Source organism: Macrobrachium nipponense, chromosome 3 (assembly GCF_015104395.2).
Source record: "Macrobrachium nipponense isolate FS-2020 chromosome 3, ASM1510439v2, whole genome shotgun sequence".
Classification (NCBI taxonomy): domain Eukaryota; kingdom Metazoa; phylum Arthropoda; class Malacostraca; order Decapoda; family Palaemonidae; genus Macrobrachium; species Macrobrachium nipponense.
In genome coordinates this window covers 44,780,307-44,805,172 of record NC_087202.1, presented here as the reverse complement: position 1 = coordinate 44,805,172, position 24,866 = coordinate 44,780,307, and the positions used below count along the sequence as shown (strand labels likewise).

General features: G+C 35.8%; 2 protein-coding genes across 3 annotated transcripts in view; one reads left to right on the top strand and one right to left on the bottom strand.

Annotated features, from left to right (window-relative positions):
• Nucleotides 1–24,866, top strand: part of LOC135221726 (regulation of nuclear pre-mRNA domain-containing protein 1B-like) — a 704,809-nt gene that overhangs the window by 478,121 nt on the left and 201,822 nt on the right. The window lies entirely within an intron of this gene.
• The window catches only part of LOC135221724 (zinc finger and SCAN domain-containing protein 12-like), a 105,409-nt gene continuing 93,467 nt past the window's right edge, over nucleotides 12,925–24,866 (bottom strand). Inside the window, exons 17-18 of the mRNA XM_064259513.1 lie at nucleotides 23,218–23,331; nucleotides 12,925–23,100 (exon numbers count right to left, since the gene is read on the bottom strand). Coding sequence (XP_064115583.1) covers nucleotides 23,065–23,100; nucleotides 23,218–23,331 — 150 coding nt within the window. The 3' untranslated portion in view covers nucleotides 12,925–23,064. The remainder of the gene's footprint in view (nucleotides 23,101–23,217; nucleotides 23,332–24,866) is intronic.

The following is a 24,866-nucleotide window of genomic DNA, read 5'->3' as shown; positions in this document are numbered from 1 at the left end:
GTTCCAGCTCAAGGATTTGCCTTAAGAGAAGATTGGAGGCCTCATGGGACTCTGGACTTTGCCTCACCGACAAATAACTATGTCTTAAAAGCTTTACATATTATTTGGCTATAGTATTATTTACGAGCACATTCCATTCTCGTTCTTTCTTCAGCAAAGTAACCCGGCGCATAACTTATTATAAACGCCATGTGTATATACGTAGTCATCTTCCTTTTGGGGAATGGCTTGTAGATTAAATTCTCTCTCTCTCTCTCTCTCTCTCTCTCTCTCTCTCTCTCTCTCTCTCTCTCTCTCTCTCTCTCTCTCTCTCTCTCTCTCTCTCTCTCAGCTTGAGTGTGGAGCTAAACCCATGAATAAATTTCTTTAAGATATAGAGGTTCGATTTCCAAAAACCAACAGTTATTGATTTTACTCGACCTTCAGAGAGGATTGTGCTTCTGCGTTTGCTTAGAGAACGATAGAGAATTGGAAAGGTAGAGGAAAATAGGGACTAACCTGGGTCATGTCTGAGATTCCTTTGTTTGGGAACTGGTTTAAAAGTTGCTGTTATGGACTAGATTTTAATTCATCGTAAGTTTGACATTAAGTTTCACACCTTCACAGGTTTCACATTCCCACATACATATTGTTATATAAACTATTACAGTGATTAAAGAAAATGTATATGGAAACCATGAAAACCCATTAAAACTCAAGTACTTTAATAACAATTACTAAGCACCTATTCAAACCACAAAACAGAACGTAAACACAAATTACGGACGAGTTACACAAAAGCAACGACCAGCCGGACAGCATTTCCTCACAAACTACCCATCACCAATTATACTGCGGCTTACATCACAATACCCAAATCACCAATCTTTACACCAACTCAACTTTAGATCACATAAACCTTAACATCAAAAGCCAGTGGCAACCACAGTTACATCGCACAAGAAAACGTCTTAATTGCAAAACAATTGATTACCAAATTTTCTTCTTTAGAAACTTGAAACACTTTCACTTGTTTGCTGCGACCCCACGAAAATCATCGTGCTGCCTTGGTCTTTATATACCAGAGACCCGCTAGACTTACTTGGACCCAATAATACCTATCATTACACAATCCTTGGCGACTGCCTCCTACGTCAAGCGCTACTGCCATCTGTTGTTTAATGTTACATTTCCTTGGTAGAATATTCATTTTCTCAACCTTTTGTTATTTTTTAATGTAATAAAAACACATTCCTTTACAATATATACATACATACATATATATATATATATATATATATATATATATATATATATATATATATATATTCGTTAAAAGCAATTGCTTTAGTGGCATCAATAAGTTTCTTGCAGGTATCTTCATACCGACGAAGTTTTCTCCGATTCTCGTTCGTCAATTTCTGGTGAAAAATACGCAGACTTCCTTCTTCCATTTATTGAATTTTGTCGCGACAGCTGTTTCGCCTTATGGCATCATCAAGCGACTACTGACTTATAATCTGGCCTTTCGGCCTATTTATTTCATCGTGTGGGAATTATGACCTTGAGGTATGGGTACTGGTTAGTCTAGGGATTAATAGCTTAAGGGCGTTGTTTTGGATATAAAGAACATAAGGACATATGTACTGTGACAATAAAAGTTAAAGTTTAAACAGTGGTTAAATAAATATTCAGAATACAATACCATGTGCTAGTGTTTCCTTAAATGTATGTTTAAAATTTAATGTTACATGTTGGTTTTAGATAAAAATTACATACAGGAATGAAAATGAATATAGAAATCTAAATACAGGAGTAAAAATATATATATATATATATTATAGCATTCATAAAGGTACAAGTCAGATAATTTCTGTTCATACATAAATGTGTATAATTTAAATTTGAGTGAGCGTGTGTGTGTGTGTGTGTGTGTGTCCAAATGGTCTACGTTGGTTAACGGCTGCAGATTCGTGTTGGGCGGGGTCTCAGCGACCTGAGCAAGGATGTTACTTGTCTTTCGCTGGCGCTGGGTCCTCTCATGTCTTCTGAGGGGCGCGATGTTCCCGGTGGGTTGGGGCGGGTTGTCTGGTCCCTGTTGGCATGCGTATTCCTTCTCCTGCTGGAGGGGAGTATATGGTCCGATTCTTGTTGGACGTTCAAGGTCGGCTTCTGAATAGCGATGCTCGCCGCTTCCGTTATTAAGAGGCGACCGTAGTTGTCTTCTCTGTGCACGACCTGGGTGCCTTCTATGAGCTCTTGTAGAGATGGCTTCCTGTCGTGTACATCTATGTAATGTTGATGGATGGCCCCTTGATTTCTATGAGCCAGCAGACGTCTCCGAAGGGTCGTTGTAGTGTGCCCGATGTAGTTTTGGCTGTGAGATTTACACATCTCCTCTGGACAAGTAAATTTGTAAACTACATTTGTGCACATCTCCTTTGGTCCCCCCGGAGCGGTGCTGTTCTTCATTATTGAGAATGGGGGAAATACCTGCTGGAAGTTAGGTGAACCATTGTGAAGGTCTTGTGAGGTTAGGGTGATTAATGGAGTTCTTCCTGCATTTTACCGGTATTTTCTACTTGGCTTTTTATTTAGTCCTTGGTTTTTTAAATACCTATATGGGGTCTGATGTAGCACTGTTAAATAGCTGAATCTGTTGCTGGTGAATGGGCCCGAGTTTGGTTAGTAGTTATACTAGGTTTAAGTTGAAATTGCCACTTAAACGTAGTAAAACTACTCATCAAACTTGGGCCCATTCACCAGCAACAAATTAACAGCCCTACATCAGACTATTCTAGCCATAGTGATCAGGTGAAAGCATCCACATTTTCATCAATGTTTCTCCGCACTCACAGATATTTAGTCCAGAATTTTTAGAGCCTGAAATTGACAAGATCTGTAACATTGCTTTTGATTTAAAATACACAAATCCTGTCATCAACGAAGCTTTCAAGAGGACTAGGAAAATCTTTTTCTCATAGAGTTGTGTACCTACCTTCCTTATAACAAACTTATGAAGCTTACCTAAAGATGCAGTAAATGACGTAAGTCGAAAGATCTTGCAGAAACTCTGTTGTTTATTTTTCCTTCGTGGCTTCTACCTTTATTTATGGATTTATCACGTTCCAAACTTTCGTGATTCAGTTATATATATAATATATATATCTATATATATTTATATATATATAAATAAATATATATATATATATATATATATAATATATATATGTATATATATATATAATGTATATATATATAAGTATATATATATATATATATATATATATATATATTACGTGGGGAAAACCGCCATGTATTTCATACGGTAAGCGTGGACACGAAACGGAAGGCAGACCCCCACACACAGGCTCTCTCTCTCTCTCCCGGCAATCACCCCACATCTCTCTCTCTCTCTCTCTCTCTCCACCTCTTTCTCTCCATTCTAACAGGTAATGAAAATGAGAGAGTTGCATCATAACATAACGTTTATTTACAATAATAACTAAGTTGATTAACTAAGTAATCCAGTCTTACAGACTAACTTAAAACAACTCATTGTCAAGTCACCCAAAAGGTCACACCTTTCCCTGGGAACTCTGTCCCACCGAAATCCAGAACCATCTGCCAAAGATACAGAACACATTCTGGTAAGTACACACACAAGTTTAAAGACAAAGTTAATAAAATGGAACATCTTACAAGATATCAAACAAGCCACCCCTTTGGCTAAAGTAAAGGTAACACTTACCCATTCCCAACCGGGCACTAACACTTTGTCACAAAAAAACTCCCCGGCGAATGCCACGGCATCTTTGCCTATGACTCGAAGCCCTCTGTCAAAATCCCTCCCATAGGTTTGGGTATGAACGCTTTTAACAGAAAGAGGCGCACACGCACATACGAACACACAGTTCGCTAGCGCCTCGCGGTTCTAGCTGCATCTAGTTTCACAAAGGCACTTTGGGAAGAGTTCATAAACTGTCGTACATTGACTCGACGAACTAAGCACTTTTATCTCACGCCATCCCCTAGAAACTCATTGATCAGCTACTCTCAGGTCGTTACTCTGCACTGTCCTCCACATTCCACAGGTTACAGAGAATGCACGAACAATATATTATTAATCAAAACCCTATGTCTTACAGATTGCTCGGCCTCGCACCTATATGCTAGCTCCCGCCTAGCAAAATTGCTTATACAATATAAAACATTGGCCGGCTTAAATAAAATAAGAAAACTGCACGTCTCTGGCATTATAAAATAAAGTCTTATCACGCTTTATCTCCCAATAACACAAAACGCATTTTCTCTCATATTTTCGGCATTAGGATTCTTGAATATCCCTCTTCGCTTGTCTGCAAGTAGCTGAACAGACAGTAGACTGTAGCAACTGTAGGAAGACGGAATGCCTCCCTCATCGTAGAAGACTCTCACGGCTTCTTGTAGATCCCCAAAAAAACACGCTGTAGAATTCTCTCGAACACCCACGTGGAAATACTTGTAATCACCATGGACAACATGGCAGCAACCTCTCTTCTACGGCTGGTGGACGTCTTGCTGGAGTCGGGGAACTTTTGGGCGTTAGTATGTCACGTCAGGTCTTTGGTCAATCTAAGAAAATTAACCCAAACATACTACCTCTATCAAACAACGATCTCAAAAAGGTCAGAAATACTAACGAACGTCTCCCAATTAACTCCCTCAAATATGACTACTAAAATGATAAGGTCACCATCACAACTCTCTAAGAAAAAGAAACATCAAGTTCTCCAATTCAATTCTCCAAACTCGCACATCAGCACACACACAACTCAGAAATCACAGCAACTCCACGGAATTCTGCACTCACATTTCGAACTTGAATGTGCTCACAAAAAAAAAAAAAAAAAAAAAACAAAAAAAAAAAAAAAAAAAAAAAAAAATTCGTAACAAGCCCAAGAAAGAAAAAAATCACGTAACACCCAGACCCAAAAAATATTCTCGCAAGCTGATATTTAAACAACCCACAAAATCAGTAAAAACCTCCAACTTTTAACAGCAAAAACCCCTTTACTGCTCAATAATTAATCACAATGAGACTTAATGTTAAACTCCCATTTCGTAAATAGCAACCCTCGAAAATTACACCTCCCGGTAAAATCAAATCTCCCGTCCAAAAAAGAAATGTTATTTAAACTCAATCCCCTAAATCATATCTCTCATAGGAAACGGAAGAAAATAAATAAAAAAAAAAGAATAATCACAAGTAGATTTCCCCAATCACAAAAATACATAATACATGTATAATATGCATAACTCCCGCGTTTTCCCCAAATGCTCCATGTAAAGTTATGGAATTTGCCAGAAAGCAAACTCTCATACATGCGCTTTCGTGAAATGCTATAGCCACATTTCCCAGATATTGCAAAAATTCTGATCTGTCACCATCAGAAGAAAAGAATCAGCACACGGCTCATCACATCGCTTGTCAGCAGAAAAATCACCTGCGGACGCATGCTCAAACAACAGCACAAAAATTGTCTAGTCAGACACATAAGTTTGGAAACTCATGATTCTCAAGAAAAAAGGTCTAACTGACACATTTCACAGAATTAACTCCAGGATATGACTAATGTGTTCAAAAATTTGTCTCGAAGACTTATTCTCTCAACATGACTTTCCCAAAATTATATTTCTCCAAGAATAACACTTGTGAACATAAAAAATGCACACATCTCCAAATGACTCGTAATGCAGTAATGCCATTCGCCTCTAAATAGACACGAAATCAAAAAAGAGAACCACAGAAATCTTCTCTTGACTCAAAAAAACTCCCATAACCACAAAAAAAAAAGAGTCACCCGCCCAAGATTAATTCCAACTCCATTATGAGACATCATATCAATAATAACACCACTCCGGTTATAGAAATATTTCCTCCATTTGGTTAATAACCAACCCCCTTATATTATTCTCTTATTTCTCCAATAGCCACATGTCAGTAAAAACAAAAACACCACTCCAGGAATAGAGAATAATCACCTCTATTTCGGCAAATACAAAATATTTACCTCTATTTCCACAATAACTCCATGTGGAACAAAACAAGGCTCCAAATAATATATCTCCAAAAAATGTGCGCTCAAGGCATCTAACTCACACACTCCCAAATATTGCCCCATAATCTCCAAATATGTGTCTCCATTTGCAACAAAGATGGCTGCAAAATAATTGAACTAAACATAGCTCATACCACTATTGGCAAATATCAAAAATGGCCAAAATATAATCTCCATATATTATATCTCAAATATAACTCCAAAATAATATATACCTCCAATTATCTCCCCAAAATAATATATCTCAATTATATCTCAATTATAACTCCAATTCTCCAGAGAATAACTCAATGTTATAGTCAAAAACTATAAAAACTCTCTCCGTTTAGCATAACTGCTAAAAAAGGGCAAAAACTCGGCATATAAAACTGTCTAGAAAGTTCTAGAAAAAATCACCAATGTGCCACAAGTCATTATAACAGAACTCCAAATTCACAGTGTCTAAGCAAAGACTTCCCCATATGCACTACGACATAGGCATTAGAAAACTTAACCAAGTTTCCTATCTCTCACAAAGTTGTCACAAATACAACAAGGGTATTGTGCAAGAAAACTCACAATTTCTGGAACACAAATATCCAGAGAAAAAATGTAGTGCCATTACGTATGCATTCAAAACATGCAAGAAATTCTCCCCTATATTACTCTATAGCATCAAATAGCTAAAACACGAACACGTTCTCTTAAATGACTCTAAGTCATGAACTGAGATAATATTCACACTAACTGGAGAGAAAAAAACAAATTCAAATTCACCCATGGTAAAAAAAAACTTGTGTCAGCGATGGCTAACTTCCAAAAAAGGAGAAAAGAAAAATCAACGGCACCATTAACTATCTCCCGTAACTCACTAGATGTCAAGCAATTATCTGCTGAACTCATAAAAAAAGAAAAAAAAACTAAAATAATGTGTTGTTAGTTCTTCCCATAATCACAAAAGATTTCACCTCCCTTGACAGCATTAAAACACCCACGTATTAGTATAAAAATCAGTAGTATCAGAAATATCATTATCACAAAATCACCAAAAAAAAATTGCTATCATCAAAATCATCACTATCAGTACAAAAAATTATCACCAATGTAATGCTTGTCCATTCTCCAAAAATTCAGCAAAATTCAGCAAAATTCAGCAAAATTCCACACAATTCACCAAGATTCAGCCAGATTCATCAAGATTCAGCAAAACTCATCCCCGTGAATCACTGAAATATTCTCCAAAGTTACAAAAACTGAACAAATAATTAACACAAGACTTCTCCCATTAATTCATTGTAATAATTCTCCTTGAATAATTATCTGTAATAATTATTGAATAATCTCCCATGAAATATCTCAAATCTCTCGTAAAACAATTCTCCCGTAATGATAATTATACTTAGGCAAACCTCCCGTGACACATCTCAAGTATAATAATTAATAATAATAATAATAATAACTCTCCACAGCAATAATTCTCTTGCAAAGGGTGAAATTCAAAATAGCATACAACAGTAATGCTGAATCTTATGACATACAATTTCTCCAGCATGCAACACCATGACATAACACCATTGCCACACAACACAGATACAACACCAATCATCGGCATTTCAAAGTAATTTCTCCGACACAATAAAAAAATAATCTGTGTATCCCCCTTATATTTGTGTCTTTCAAGGCACAAAGAAACACATAACACATCCCGTGCATGTTAACTACTTTTCCCCTCATTTTCGGAAAGAAAAATCTCTTTATTTCCTTTTCTCTTCATCCAAGGGAGAGAAAAAAAAAATCTCTTTTCTTAAAAAAAGACTCTACGGGCATTTCACTTCATCAACTTATCAATCAGCTGATGTCTTAGCATTCAATGTCAAAGCCAAATCCATCTCCAACACTAAGAAAAAAAAGGAAAAGGGGGAATTCACCCACACTGAGACAAAAAAATTTCTCCCCCCCTGAGAACAACCCCTCAGTCAAGCGGCAGAACACTCCCCCGAGGCATGCCAGTAGTATCCCCATCCCTGCACTATTTCTCGAGTGAGGCTAGTGGTACCCATGCAACTACCCTCCCAAGGGATGCCCGTACACCCTCGCAATGCAAGGCGCCTCTCTGCAGAAATATGCTGAGCCCTTAAAATTGTGGCCGCTCTGTGTCTCTAAGCCAAATCTGCTTATATAAGCACAGTTTCCATGCATAGAAAAATACACTCCTATGTTTTAAACAAAGACGAATGCATACGTCTATTATAAACACGTGCAAATAAAGAAAACACTTCACTATGGGGAAAGAAAAAATTGTTTTGACCTCTTGAACCAATCCCATAACCCTGAAATATTTAAACAAAAACCCACTCCTTTTTGATAAACAATAGTTTAACACTCACCACTCCATAATGGGAAAAAAGAACTCGAAATTCTTCGTAAAAACGCGGTAGTGATATAACAACGACCGCCGCACAGGTATCTCGGAACACTCGTCATTGCACAAGCAAAAGTCACACTGGGTGCGCTCACTGCTTCAGGCTGACTCCCTGGGAAAAATGCTGAGTCCCATAAAAATCCTTCCCTCCCTTTAGCACAGTTAATCAGACAGACATTTTCTCATTTTTTCCACTAAGTAACTGAAAACTAACAGTTTAACGATTTTCCACAATCCCACAAAGCTTTGTCGTTCGAAAACTATCGCTAAGTCACGGCCCCTTTTTATTTTTCTAACTGGCCACTCATATCTCTTCATTGGCGTTCCTAGGCATAGAAAAGCAAGAAAACTTTCTATATCCCCTTTTTAACCGCTGACACCACTATTACATGGGGGAATTATCCCACCGCTGCCACCACTATTACGTGGGGAAAACCGCCATGTATTTCATACGGTAAGCGTGGACACGAAACGGAAGGCAGACCCCCACACACAGGCTCTCTCTCTCTCTCCCGGCAATCACCCCACATCTCTCTCTCTCTCTCTCTCTCCACCTCTTTCTCTCCATTCTAACAGGTTAATGGAAAAATGAGAGAGTTGCATCATAACATAACGTTTATTTACAATAATAACTAAGTTGATTAACTAAGTAATCCAGTCTTACAGACTAACTTAAAACAACTCATTGTCAAGTCACCCAAAAGGTCACACCTTTCCCTGGGAACTCTGTCCCACCGAAATCCAGAACCATCTGCCAAAGATACAGAACACATTCTGGTAAGTACACACACAAGTTTAAAGACAAAGTTAATAAAATGGAACATCTTACAAGATATCAAACAAGCCACCCCTTTGGCTAAAGTAAAGGTAACACTTACCCATTCCCAACCGGGCACTAAACACTTTGTCACAAAAAACTCCCCCGGCGAATGCCACGGCATCTTTGCCTATGACTCGAAGCCCTCTGTCAAAATCCCTCCCATAGGTTTGGGTATGAACGCTTTTAACAGAAACAGGAGGCGCACCACGCACATACGAACACACAGTTCGCTAGCGCCTCGCGGTTCTAGCTGCATCTAGTTTCACAAAGGCACTTTGGGAAGAGTTCATAAACTGTCGTACATTGACTCGACGAACTAAGCACTTTTATCTCACGCCATCCCCTAGAAACTCATTGATCAGCTACTCTCAGGTCGTTACTCTGCACTGTCCTCCACATTCCACAGGTTACAGAGAATGCACGAACAATATATTATTAATCAAAACCCTATGTCTACATATATATCTATATATATATATATTATATATATATATATATATATATATTAAGTTCCATAGATCAAAGAACACATTTAGAATTTACAGTAGTACCCCAAACTTGCACGAATTCACAATAGCGGGAACATTTGCGAATCCTCCAGAAACACTGTAAAACCCTGCAAGGGTATTTATGTTTAATGTATTATGTAAATTTTTAAGGTTTAAAGCTTTTCTGTATAAAACTTTTTTTTAAATGTATTATTCTTATTTTTGTAAATGCATAAACATGATACAAAGGTAATTACAGCACCTACAGTTAGTCCATATACATACTTTTACAAGATGCAATACCCATGATTCAGGTAATCCAATCAGACTGATGTATCCATCAAACGGTATGAAAACAAATCAGGAAGATGTGGGTTACTGTCATGGTAGATCTGTTGGCAAGTTCCCCAGCAACAAAGTAACAGTGAATAGATCTGAGCTTTTGACACCAGAAAGAGAAAACAAATGCTCTGGTGGAAAACTAGCCAGAACAGTTTTGGTGCGTACATTTTTCTTGTGTTCTCACTTCTCAGACCTCTATACAACAAGCCTGGGCATCCAGAGTACTTATATTAAGTTTATTTGGGCTGTCTTGACAACTTCGGGAAGTTGGGCCTTATAGCAAATATACTTTAGGAAGTCCCATTACAATTGTCAGGTCGTTAATCTGCTTGAAGATTATTGTGTCATTTATCATGAAAAGAGGGTTTTTGCAAGCTATAATGATGAAACACAAGAACACAATGTCAGTCAAAAGTGCACTGTAAGCACCTCAGTGGTGTCGTCGGTATGGTGTTGGCATGCCACCTTGTTGGCCGTGAGTTCAGTTCTCAGACATTCCATTGAGATGTGAGAGATGTGTATTTCTGGTGATGGAAGTGCACTCCCAACGTGGTTTGGAAGTCACATAAAGCCATTGGTCCTGTTGCTGAAAAACCACTGGTTCCATGCAGCATTAAAACACCATACAAACAAACAAAAGTGCACTGTCATCAAACAAAGTGGCGTACTTCCTACTGCCAATGCAGAGATGAAGACTTCTTTTATTCCAGTTATTGCAATTTTTCCTGTTTGAGAAAGGAAAAATAGCTTATAGTATCCCCATTAAAGGATATATTTTGGCATTCCCCAGAGTGGTAAGAACCAAGGTTTTTTCACTTCATACCATTTGGGAACATCAAATCTGTTGGGATTTCCAGATGAAAATCTAGAGCTCAGCATTTTGACAATAAATATGTTATCTTGCCTTGATATTGAGCTACTGTATGATACAAACATTATTAGCTTCAAGACCAAGTTGCCTTCCAGGACCTTGCTCTTAAGACATTCATACTTCTTACTTTAATCTGCAAGGTTACTGAGCTACACAGACTTTTAATTGAATCAGTATGTATTAAGGATGGCATCCAGTAGGGCCAGTCATCCATGCTACACTCCATAATCAATCAGATCGCTAGCAAGTTTGGGAGTGCCACAGCACCAGTCACCTTCTCAGTAGTAGTGCATGTCCTTTCTAGAGGCAACCTTGATTATTGTTCAACAGACTAATGAGTCAGCTTTCTTATTTTTCATAGGGCTGTTCCGTTTTGTTCTTGACAAATATATTTGGCAAGGTCAAATGGCCTTAATGTTTTTGTACTATAAGGATATCCCCTCTAGGGGGCTAGTGTCACCAGTGCAGCTCACTGTGCACTGTAGCCAATGCTAAAGAATCTTTTCAGTGTCCCTTTGTCCCCTAGCTTCAACTCCTTCATTCCTTGTACTGTACCTCAGTTCATATTCTCTTTCTTTCATCTTGCTTTCCACCCTCTCCTAACAATAGCTCCATAGTGTTTATTTGTTTGTATGGCGTTTTTCCATTGCATGGAACCAATGGTTATTCAGCAACGGGACTGACGGCTTTACGTGACTTCCGAACCATGTACTTCTGTCACCAGAAATACACATCTCTAACACCTCAGTGGAATGCCTGAGAATCAAACTCATGGCCACCGAGGTGGCAGACCAAAACCATACCAATCGTGCCACTGAAGCATTTCTGCGAGGTATTCCTTGTTACACCTTTAACATTTTTTTGCTCTAAGTTTCCTTTTCAGTGCTGAATGACCTCATAGGTCCCAGCACCTGGCCTTTGGTCTTAATTTTATACTCTATTCCATTCGATAAAGATACCTCACTTTGTTTCCAAGAAACATTCTCAGTATGCCCTGTGAAGTTTCAAGCTCCACTGCCAAAGCCAAGTTTGGCAGCTTATCACAGAGCACTCCCAAGGTCACATGCTTATACATCACTTGCGTTACCTGTCACTAGGTTCCCAACTGCATGCCCAGTCAACTACCAACAATCACATTTCAGCAATAAAGCTGGTAGTCTCAACTCCTATGTATCTCTCCTTACACTTCCACATCTCATTGACTAACATATTTAATACATATGTATACTTCCTAAATTATGTTTCTGCAAAATTTAAGATGGTTATGTTGTATGTAGTTTTTTTTTTTATTATTAATTCAAACTTGTCCTGAGAACCATCCTTTCAGCTAACCATTTTGATCAGTTATATCACTTATATAGATAGATAGATAGATATAGATATAGATATAGATTAGATATAGATATAGATATAGATATATATATATAATATACGTATATATATATATATATATATATATATATATATATATATATATATATATATATATATACTATATATATATATATATAGTATATATATATATATATATATATATATATATATATATATATATATATATATATATATATATATATATACATATATATATATATATATATATATATATATATATATATATGTATATATATATATATATATATATATATATATATATATATATATATATATATATATATATATATTATATGGCTTTCCAACAAGCAATGTGTGCAAGTAAAACTTAGGTCCTTTTTTTGAAACATCAGTTACTTGAAGTTTTATCCATGTAATGTATGTGTTAGCTATCCATAACTGAGATGTGCTGTTTTCAGTACTATTATCAATATGAAATTTGTAGCTTTTAAATTTCTAACATTTTAATTCTTAAACCTCCAGCTTATTCAAAATTTGAGGGTTTTAGAAGGATAAAAATATACAAGTGCTTATTTTTCTGCATTTGTTACATCTTTTACATAAAAGCATTTATAATAACACTTTTACATTAAACAAGAACATACAAAATATTTTCAAAACAAAGAGAGCATAAACAAGTTGAGCACTTGTCATAAAAACTTTTCCACTTAATATTAGCAATAGTCATTACAGAAATAAACAAACCCAGAATATGTATTACATAAATATTAAAAAAATTAAATCGGGTTTGGGTGTATTTCTTGAGGGTGTGAAAATACCTCCTAAATAACTCCTTTTATAATACAATATGATCTAAATATCACCAAAATCTGAATGCTTTAGTCTACGAAGAAGCAGCCTGCTGCTTGGGTATATGCTTAACAACAATGATTCAGGTACAAATGTCAAACTTACTCTAACAATACTTTGGCAGAAACAACTAGTTTAGGAGTTCAAAAAATAAAAACTACATCCCGATCTGAAACAGAAATTTTCAAAGATGTTATATGCATTTACATGATAATGTATATCACATACCTCTTTTGCATTAAGTACACTACATCTGACTTTCATAATAATCACAACACAAATACTGTACATAAATTGTCACTGCGACATGTCTGACCTAAGTGGGACCATATCATTAAACCATCTTGAATTATGAATGAAAATGAAGATTTAGAGAAAGTTTATTTCTACCAACAGACACTGGGGCTGTATTTCCGATGTTGTGACAAAGTTTTACATAAATTTTTCTTACCTTATACAGCAGCCTCATAAGCCATATTTGTAGAACTGTCCTGAAAGCTACGTAGTACTATTTTCTTTTGTAAAGGCAACTTAATATCTGTAATTGTTAACTCAAAAACCCTTTTGCTACATTGAAACTTGGTTGCAAATCAGCTATTTATCTAAAAGCCTGCAACTACTTGCTTTTGGGTGTCATGAAATTGCTAAAAATAACATAATTCTACCCTTGAACAAATAAAAGAGACTAGTAGTAGCTACATACCTAGGATACTTAATCAATTATTCAGAACAAAATTCAAAGGACAACATAGAAATAAGCATCGTAAAATCAAGTTCAAAACTCAAGATATTGTATCTCAAATAAAAGGATGCACACTGTCAATGTGTAAATAGAAATTCAGAGTGCAACCAAGCCAATTCTAGGGTGTCATAATAAAATAATCCCAAATTACTGAAAATCTTTGCATCTATGATAATGTACTTTACAAAAAAATGACCATAATTGAAGAGGGGATTTAAAAAAAAAAAAACTGAAAAAACATAAGTTTAACCCATGGATTTACAAAAACTGCAATGTTGTATACAAACCCTACAGTAATAAGTGAAAATACATAACAACAAAATAAATGAAATCATAAAATGGAGAAAATTAAGTTCATAAACCACTGAGATCTTTAAAAGTTCATTTTGGGCGTATTTCTTGCATTCTTGTTTTTATGATTTTATCAGATAAATATAGAGAGAAACCTTTGAGTATCTTTAAGGAAGGTTTTGGGATTGAGAAATTAAACAATGTTATATAAATATTGTTCATGTAAGCTAAAGGACAAAAGTTTAGTATACTTATCATACCAAACTTATTCACTTTTGCTTTAAAGTCTTACAGACTGCATACTGCTGTAGCCCTCTGAGTATCATTACCAATAGAAAGACCAGACTTATCCCAAGACTTCAGCATATATCTAAAGTTCTTTGCTTGGAAAAGTACCAGCTACTCTATTGATGAAGTTATTTGACTCAGCTTCTCTAATTATATATCTATAAAAAATATTTTAGCCTATGCATCGTTCTGATCCTCAGAAATGAAACTGTCAAAACCAAAGGATAACAATAACTTTAACAAACTGCAGCTAGAACCTTGTAATTAAACTTCAATTATGCTAACAAATTGTAATCTGAACATTTCAAGATCTACAAAATGTAATAAAGCATTACACAATCTAATGAAGCATTACACAATCTAATCTATATTGATTTTTAAGTTAGAGTATAGTGTTAGGACTTTTATAAATAAAAATGGCAGTCACTCACACATCTCTGGACAGAAATCACGATTCTTCTTTCACTTGCTAAGTCAAGATTAAGGCTTTTGTCACTTTTCTGCTCAAAGGAGAGCCAATCTTATACTTTACTTTATCTCAACTGGAATGCCCAGTAGAGCAAACATCTTGAATTAAAGACAAGAATGCAAGCCAATGATATGAAGAAATCTGAAAAAGTGGTTAAAACAAAAACAAAAATCTACCACACACTAATTGTACATCAAAGTTTTCAAAAAATTTCACAAACGAGACGTGAAATAAGGGATATATATAACTAAACACACTTTTGCACTCCATGAGACTACAGCAGCTACATTCATTTGATCTAATCTAAAGAGCCTCAGTCTCTGAACATTCTAAAAATACAGATTGTTGTTATTATAATTGTATGATAGTTTAACTAAACCACCAAGTCATATTTCATTCACACTGGGCTAACCGTAAAGAATTGTTCTTAAAAAACTGGAACACAGAAACAAAAACTTTTAATGCAGTATGATGACTTACAACCAGTTACAACACACACAATCTAGGTAATCTTTGTCCAAAACACAATGGCTTAGTGTTATATAATCTGCATTTATAAATTTGTCATGTATTTACAATAGAAAAACTATAAATATTTGCAAATGATAGTTCCTAGTGTGTATTGAAAAAATCGGTGACAGCCATAACGCGAACATTTTCTCAGCACGTCTTTGGATATATATCATGTAGACATTTTACCTCAACATTTCAGTTATATTTGTTTTAAGTGATAAAAGGGCATTTGGTACGCAAGGAATAAGGCACATATAAGCACGCATTGCAAATTTGGACTTTATATGCAAGTACAATTACACTTCCACACTACAAATATCTACACACTGTATTTACTAAGGAATATTCTGCATCAAAGGTGGCAATGCAAAAGCTACTTATTCTGTCATAAACATACAAGTGTATTTAAACTACACAATCACAATCATCTATTTGAAAAAATACTAAACTTCCAATGAAAGTAATTTTTTTCACAAACCAGCAGACCCAGGATATAGCTTCAGTAGACAATACTTGTAAATGATACACTTAATGAAGTTAAGAGTTATACTAATTACAGATACTATGAAAGTCCACACACAACACAATGACAAAGAACACAACTGGCATATCAAAACAAGTGAGAAAATGACTGTACAAGAGTATGAGATTTTATTGTCACTTTTAAGCCTGTAAATCAGCAATGGCATTTAATTAAAAACTAATAAAAAAAGAACATCTAGAATACAGTAACTTGGACTGTAAGCAAGAAATAAAATTGCATGACTAAAACATTCACTTGTGCATGGAACTTGAAACAATCTTGTGTATTAAAGAATATAATAAACAAAAATAATCATCTTTCATATCAAGTTTCTTTTTAAACTTATGTACACTAGTCTTTTATTAGGATTATCTATGGTAACATCAACAGGCGTCATAGTCAAACCAATTTCAGCTTTCAGTTTTCATAATACCTGCTTAGAAAGCTGGCTCTTACCAATGTGATTGTAAATACCAATAAATATTTTTTCCATGTCTGTCTGAAAGTACAAAAATTTAACTGTATCACAGTAAACAAACCACATTCTTTTCTGCCAGCAAAGTTAGAGTGAGGTTCAGTTTCTCCTATATCAGTGTGTGGGTGTCTTATGTACATTACCAGATATCCACACAAAATGGGAGAGCAGATCTTAATGAAACATAACAGATAAGTATATCATTAACATAACTTCGCTGAGAAATTATTTCAAAGTTTAGTTTGTAGCCATAAAAGAACATTTCACACATCACAAGAGATAGGGATTTTTAGATTTTCTCTATTGACTAAATTTCCAAAGTTTGATATCTGATGGTCAAATGTCAGTGTTTTATTATTTATATCAACCATATAGTATAGCAAAAGGGTTGTATCACCCATATATAACAAAAGAATGAAATATAGCAGATACATATATCATTTACATAACTTCGCTGAGAAATTACTTCAAAGTTTAGTTTGTAGCCATAAAAAAAAAAAAACATTTCACCCATCACAAGCGATAGGGATTTTTAGATTTTCTCTGTTGACTAAATTTCCAAAGTTTGATATCTGATGGTCAAATGTCAGTGTTTTATTATTTATATCAACCATATAGTATAGAAAAAGGGTTGTATCACCCATATATAACTAAAAGGTTGGAACTGGTATACCTACATTTACTTAAAAATATTTCAGAGTACAAAAGGTGACTGGAGATCTTTGCACATCAAACTTCATTTGGCCTAAGTGTATGGGGAAGCGCATCACATGGCTTGAAGGAAGTATCATATATGCTGGCTCTTTGTAACTGTTGGTAGTGAGACTAGGAGCAGTAATTTTAATTTAATAATTAACTAGTTACCTATGTACCTAGAGTATAAACTTCTTACAGTGAGTACTTGCAAAAAAGCATGCACACTGGAAGAAATAACATTTGATAAAGCTAAGAAAGGGACACAACTTCCCAGAGTGAAACTGAGTAGTATAGAAACTAAAGAATCCACTCCATTGATTTTCATAGGAAAATTATAGATCTAAAATAGGAAATACTGAAATGACAGAAGGGACATCGTCCTAGGTTCTAAGCCGGCAGCTAATTGAAAACCTTGAACAACAACACAATAATTGAAAACCTTGAACAACAACATAATAACTGATACAAATATAGGGAAGGTTGAAGAATACTAATCATGGTTGCCTGTTGTGTCCACAGCACACTTTGTAACAGTTTTTTTGAGAAGCCATGTTAACTTTATTCATATATCATCAGAAAAGGGCAAAATAAGTTATCATACATTTGGAACTAAATTTCAGAATGCAATCTTCAAGTGCTGCAAAGAAAAAAGAAATATGAGATATTCACAGCATTTCTTGATTCCATCACATACTATACATGGGAAAAAGATTTTCAAACACTCATAGAATCCCATCAATCAAGTTCTACAAGTCTTTCTTATGAAACATGATTTCCTCTTTAATTACTCAAATAGATTATGCCTTTTGAAACAAAAGCATATTTTTAGGAATATAAAAGAAAGTAAGAGAATATAAGAATACTGAATAATAAAATCAGAATCTTGCTGATGTGTGATGAGAAAGAGAGCAAAGTCTTTTGATTTACTACTAATACAATTAATTGCACAGAAGCTAAGGCAAATTACAAAAGTAGCAAGGCATGGGAGCATAAGCAAAACTGGGTTCAAGCTTTTATAGATACAGTCAACCCCCGCTATATGACGGTTCAGTTAATCATGGATTTTTCTTTGGGAATTATTATTATTATTTGTTTAAGCAGCCATTTCCGACTAAGTCCAATCGGTATTTCCAAGTATATCACAGAAAATTTACTCATTCACTGACTTTTTGTAGAGCATTATGTATTCATTAGTTACTGTATTTTCATTTTATTTCCATGGCTACACAGATTTTTTATGATAAAAGAATTATTTATAGTATGTACTGTATTCACTAATTACTGTACTATTTTAATTTTATTTTTGTGACTAAATATATAATTGTATGATGAAAATTATTTACAGTACTAATTTTCAAATATTAATACTATATTAAGATTACATAAATCATATGGGTACTCAGTGATGAATGTTGATTGAAGATGATGATGAATTAGCAGTTTAGTCCAATGAATGACAATGAAGATATGACTGCACAGCAAAGCAGAGGAGTTACATCTCCTCTGTGGGTGCCTCCTCCCCTTCTTCAGGCACTTTGTCCAACAACTGCACTTCTTCAGGGGGCTTTGGAGGGTCCTTCATGGTGATAGACAGCTGCTGTTGCTGCTTCTTTATGCTGACGAGGTTATAACTGGGTACCATGCACATATCAAGTCCATATGTGAATTTATGGAGCATTCCATAGAATCATCTGTAGTTCCCTGGCTATCCTTATAATTCGGGACAAAATTCCAAAGACAGACCCTCATCCTCATCCTCTGAACTTGATGCATCTTCTTCCTTGCTGGCAGACTTTGTCAGCTCTTCCAAATCCTGGTCCTTCAGAGGGTCAGAGTGGACATCAATGCTGACTTTATCTCCACCAAGGATCCTTACAAGTAGCATTTTTCCCTCATCCTCTTCCTTCTCAATGTACCGGACAGTACTGTCATTCACTCCATAATGGGCAGCTACTGTAGCGTAAATTTTCCCTTCCCTCGACAATTACAGAAATACTACCTTCTGCTGCAGCATCATGACCTTACTCCGGTTCTTAGGCTCTTTGCTAGAGGCCTTAGAAGGAGCAGGGCATTTAGAAGGCATCTTAGGGCATGATTCAAAAAGATAAGTGGAGTACAGTCTGCCTCCAGTATTTGCGGGGGATAGGAACCACAACCACCCACAAAAAGCTAAAATCCATGAATACTTGAAATAGGCAGTTCTGAGTGTTTTTAGAGGAGTTTTAAGTATTTGTGGATTTTAGCTATTTGCCTCAGGGGGTCTGGTACCCATCCCCACAAATACGGGTGTCTACTGTACTGTACATCATATTGATATTTTGCTAATTTGTAAAATGATTTTTATATTATATTAAAGTATTTTAGAATGATAGTAGAGCATGTCTATAATACATGGGTAGTTTGCAAAGCGACAGGACTAACTGAATGTTTGTTGACCTCTAACTGAGGGTTTGTTGACCTCTGCGGGACCTATCCCGTCGTTCTACATAATTTTCAATTTACTGTATTTTCATGACTAAATACAATTTTCGTAATACAAAAATGATTTACTAATTTTCAAATATTAATATTAAATATTAAGTAAACAAAGCAAACTATCAATAAGATTTTTTTCATAAACAGAATTTTGCCCAAAAACCATACCCTGACATTCCAAACACTAAGTTTGCAAAAGAAAAAATGCATATTGGGAAGCTGAAATACTTAGGTGCAATGCTACTTGACATGCTATTGACTGACGTTTGCAAAGCAGCCAATCCAGGAGTGCCATTCATTTTCCTTGATGCTGATTGGCTGTGTACCCAAAAGACTTTATCTTGTGATGTACTTACATATGTAATGTGGTGCCCCATCTCTGCCACTTCAAAGCTTATCCTTCCACTGTTCAAATGTTTTGCTGTGTACATGGTACTTTTCATGTCTTTGTTCGCAATGTTAATCTGTGTGTATCTTTTTGAATCGTGCCCCAAGATGCTTCCTAAATGCCCTGCTCCTACTAAGCCTTCTGGCAAAGAGCCTAAGCATCAGAGGAAGGTCATGATGCTCCAGAAGGTAGGACTTCTGGTTATGTAGAAGGAAGGGACAAGTTACATCACAGTAGCCTGGTATTATGGTGTGAATGAGAGTAATGGCCGGTACACCAAGAAGATAAAGGCGAAGATAAGGAAGGCTGCGAGTGTTAGCTTCTAAGGTAGTGCCAAGGTTTCTGCTGTGTGTGATAAGAGCATTGTGAAGATGAAGTTGGCCTTGGCATTTTGGATCACAGACTGCTGTAAGACCTTCTCCCTTGACATCAACATCATTTGCAAGAATGCAAGACAACTCTACGAGCAGTTTTCGACTGTTACGGAAGGCAGCTACTTACAGGAAGCAGACTTCTTAGGATTCAACAAACCCACCAAAGAAGAAGAAGAGGTGGATATGGGAGAAATTCTTGAGTGTGGGACGAATTACAGGCAGTCCCTGGTTATCGGTGGACTGTTAATGGCGATCCAGTTTTGTGGCGCTTCTTTAGCGCCATAAAATCAGTGATTTATGGCGCCATAGTGGGCCGAGTTTCGGTTATCAGCACCATAACACACCTAACAGAAGCACCATTAACCGAAACTAAGCACGAGTTCCGGTTAATGGCAGTTTTTGCTTGTCAGCACCCCGCCGAGAAAGGGACCCCTGCTGATAACGAAGGACTGCCTATAATTGAACTGCCATTATTCCTTATGGGAATATTCAGATCGATATACAAACATTTCCATACTCAATCGGAATTTGGAATGAATTAAATTTGTATACTGAGGAGCCACTGTACATATAAAGCACAATGTGTGTGTGTGTATAATACATGGGTGAAGACTATGATGATGGATGGCACTAAAATTATAATCTATAGATGGAGGGAATGACTATTTTCATCTCAAGGATTAAAACTAAGAACTGTACAAGACAATAGCAGTACAGGCAGTGCCAGCTAATGGGTTGGGGGGTTTCCATTCCTGGTCAAGCACCACAAACTGAAAATTGCCAATAACCAAAAATCGCCAATAATTATGGTAATAAATGGCATTTACAATGTTGTAAGTGCTAATAAACCACTTAACGACACCTAACAACAGCACCGTTAACCACTTATCGGTCCCAATAAACCACTTAGCGGAACCTTTAACCACTTATCAGTGCCAATAAACCTCTCGCTGACACAGAAAATTGCTTACCGTCATTGAAAATCTGGTTAACAATGTCATTAGCCTAGCGCTGTTAACCAGTGCCGCCAATAAGCAAGTACTGCTTGTATACACACTTTTGAAACTTGGACCATTATTTGAGAGATGTAATGCCCATTACAATATTTCCTATATGTATCAATTTTCATGTACTATACAAAAATCAGAAACCTACTACAACAGTATGTGCTTGTTTCTCTCTCACTGTAAAAGTAAATCCTTCTAAGATCAGCCTCTCAAGCAATCTGTAAATTGTAGTATTTGCTTGCACTTAGTTATAATTCTCTTTGAGTTTATTAAATGTAATTCAGTCATTTGCAATGAGTGACCCTTAAATTGGTTAGTGTGGCTTCTAATAATCGTTCACCTTCAGTCCTGAATTCTAAACACGAAAAATAAAGACGTTTTAATGACCATTGTTTCATCACACCATTTCCTACGTGAAAATTCACCACTAACTTGAACTTAACTGACTCAGGAAGTCTAAAACAATGCTGGAATGTCTCAGAATAAACAAAAATTTTACAATACAGGCAGTCCCCGGTTATCAGCAGAGGTTCTGTTCTGACGGCTTGATGATAACCAATAACCAAGTCCGCCGATAACCAGGGACTGCCTGTACTGTACAGAACCAAAACTACTGCTCACACAAATTTATGGTCCAACATTACATCCTCAAAAATACATTTAACAAATTATCAAAACAGACTCACTTTTCATACCCACATAAAAGGAAAATAATTACAGCACATTCAAACTGACTGTGCGACTATAAAAGAACAATTAATAGCTTCTTTGTAATGTACTATTAGGTTCCAGACAAAATGAATGATTTTTTATTGTAGATGGTAAAATGGTACGTATTTTTACCCATTAAAATAACCACTCTTGTCATGTTCAATAAATATTACCATACAGCAGTGCATGTGTGTCTTATTATAAAAACCAAAATTCTATGGTACCAACTGACAATTAAAACTAAATCCCCTATACTTTTTAAATATACCAGATAATTCTATTAGCATCTACTGCTACGTCCTGAGATTGACATATACAAGCTGGTACAATATTTATTAAAAAACACAACCAGCAAAGTTAAGTAGAAATACTGTGATTCACATTGGTATATCTTATTAGAAAAAATTCTTGCTACATGCATGATTACATACAAAGCTATAAAAATATATCAACAAACCATCCTTAAATATAAATCTTTTAAATTTTCCATATCACTAGCAATTTCAAACCAAATATGACAACCTAGTCACCACAATTAGTTTTGCCCCTAACTGATGTTTATGGCAGTTATTGAATTTCAACTCGTCCAGCTGTAACAACTGACAATAACATATTCTTAGCCTCAGAATTGTCACTAAGAGATTCTGAGTTTCAGAATTGTTCTGACAATAACAAAGTGATAACATAACACATTCTGAGCCTAAGAACCATTCTTTCATTAATTAACATTAGTACATTATTCTGAGACTTTGGATCAACCTTAAACTATCACAGCCAAAAAGAAAAGGAAATCCTTCAATTCTGTCTCACCTCTACTGCAATACAAAGGATCTTAAATACTTCAAAATCCTTTCACAGTTCAATGGTATGTTTTTTGGACACCAGCTTTTTTATAAACTGCCTTCTCAGCTTTCTTCATCACCATCATTAGGATGTATTCCCTGTAAAGCATAAGAATTTCAGATTATTTCTAAGTCTTGTCTCTGAAAAAAAGAGAAAGAGAAACAAGGTATATGTCAGAAGTGTTCAATATAAACTTAAAAACAGGGTTCTCATACCTCTGGAACTTCATGCACAACAAGATTTACAGATGATGGATCAACTACATCAGTAACAACACCATCACATGAAATAACTCCTTCCATATCCCCATCAATGACCATCTGTACCTGCTGTAATGTAATTAAAACTTATTACTAAACGAAAATTACACATAAAAATTACTATACTTTACACAACAACAAAATCAACTTTTGACAAGAGAAACATTCCAATTTGTCACAGAAATATTCCAAACTACATATATCTTATTTACTTTTTAAAAGCTGAGATAGTGAAGTGATCAACCTAATGCCCTAACCAATGTTAAGCCTAATGGGAACAGGATACAGCACTGAGAAGCAAAGATTAGGGGGCATGATCCAGAGAAGCAGTATACCTGCCACTTGAAAACTGATAATTTTCAGTAATAAAGAGAATTGGAAATTCAAACTGAACGACAAAAGCAAAAAGTCGCTTGATCAAACAATTAGTACAAGATTTCCGAGTTCCACAGAGCAATGTATGAAGTAGTTCTTGGGAAAATGTTACAAGCCTTCCCAAAAGCTCTGCTTAAAAGCAACCACATGGCCAAAGAGCAGGAGTAGCCAAACCATAAAGAGAGCTTTACAGTCAACCCCCGGTATTCACAGGGGTTAGGAACCACAACCGCTTCCAAATAGCAAAAATCTGCTGATATTTAGACCTCCTCTAAAAAGGATTATAATTGCCTATTTTAATAGTTCAAACACCAAATATAGCATAAATTACAATCTTAAAATATGTTGCTAATATAATTTCAAATTAATCTTACAACATTACCCTTAAAAATATAGGGCATACAGCTACACGTGAAAACTCCTACTACCATTACTCTTACCTCGGCAAAAACTAATTAAGTTTTATTTTAATGTAAACAGTAAGTCCCCGGGTTATGGCGGCTCCGACTTACGCCACTCTGAATTGCAGCGCTTTTTCAAATAAGTTAATTCAAAAATTGGTTCCAGGTTATGGCTGCTGTTCCGAAGCTATGGCCTGTAACCCTAAAAATATGAATTACAGCACCATAACTAGGATTCTGAGCAGCATAGCTCTAGGCACAATAACAAGGTGGGAAAACTTGTTTAGGGAGCTGTAGCTACTGGAATGGTTCATTATAAGGAGGTGCCTCCTGTAAGGTGGGGAGAAGACCAGTTTATTACTAGGCCAAAGCTTAAAAACTTATTTCTTTCCCCAGGCTTACATAAGTCTCTCTCTCGATCTCATCTCGTCTCATTCTCACTCTCTCGCTCTCTTCTCCCTTTCTTCTCCTCCTTCGCTGCTCTCCTCTGTCTCGATTCTTCAATCCTTATCTCAGTTCTCTCTCGGCATTCTCTCTCTCTATCTCTCTCTCTCTCTCTCTCTCTCTCATTTTTATAAATTTTCATTACAATGTTCCAACTTATAGCATTTTCCAACTTACAGCATGCTGTAAGTCAAGGACTGCCTACGGTAGATAGGGGTAACATTAGTACATTCTCAGGTAGAGGGAACAATTAAGTACTGTACCTAAATATTTAAATATGCATGTTATGTTCCACAGAAACATATGTGAAAATGTGAATACTGAAGAGCGAGTAGGTGGGGGTCAACTCTACTATATATAGGTAGCCTAGCCCATATTCATGGA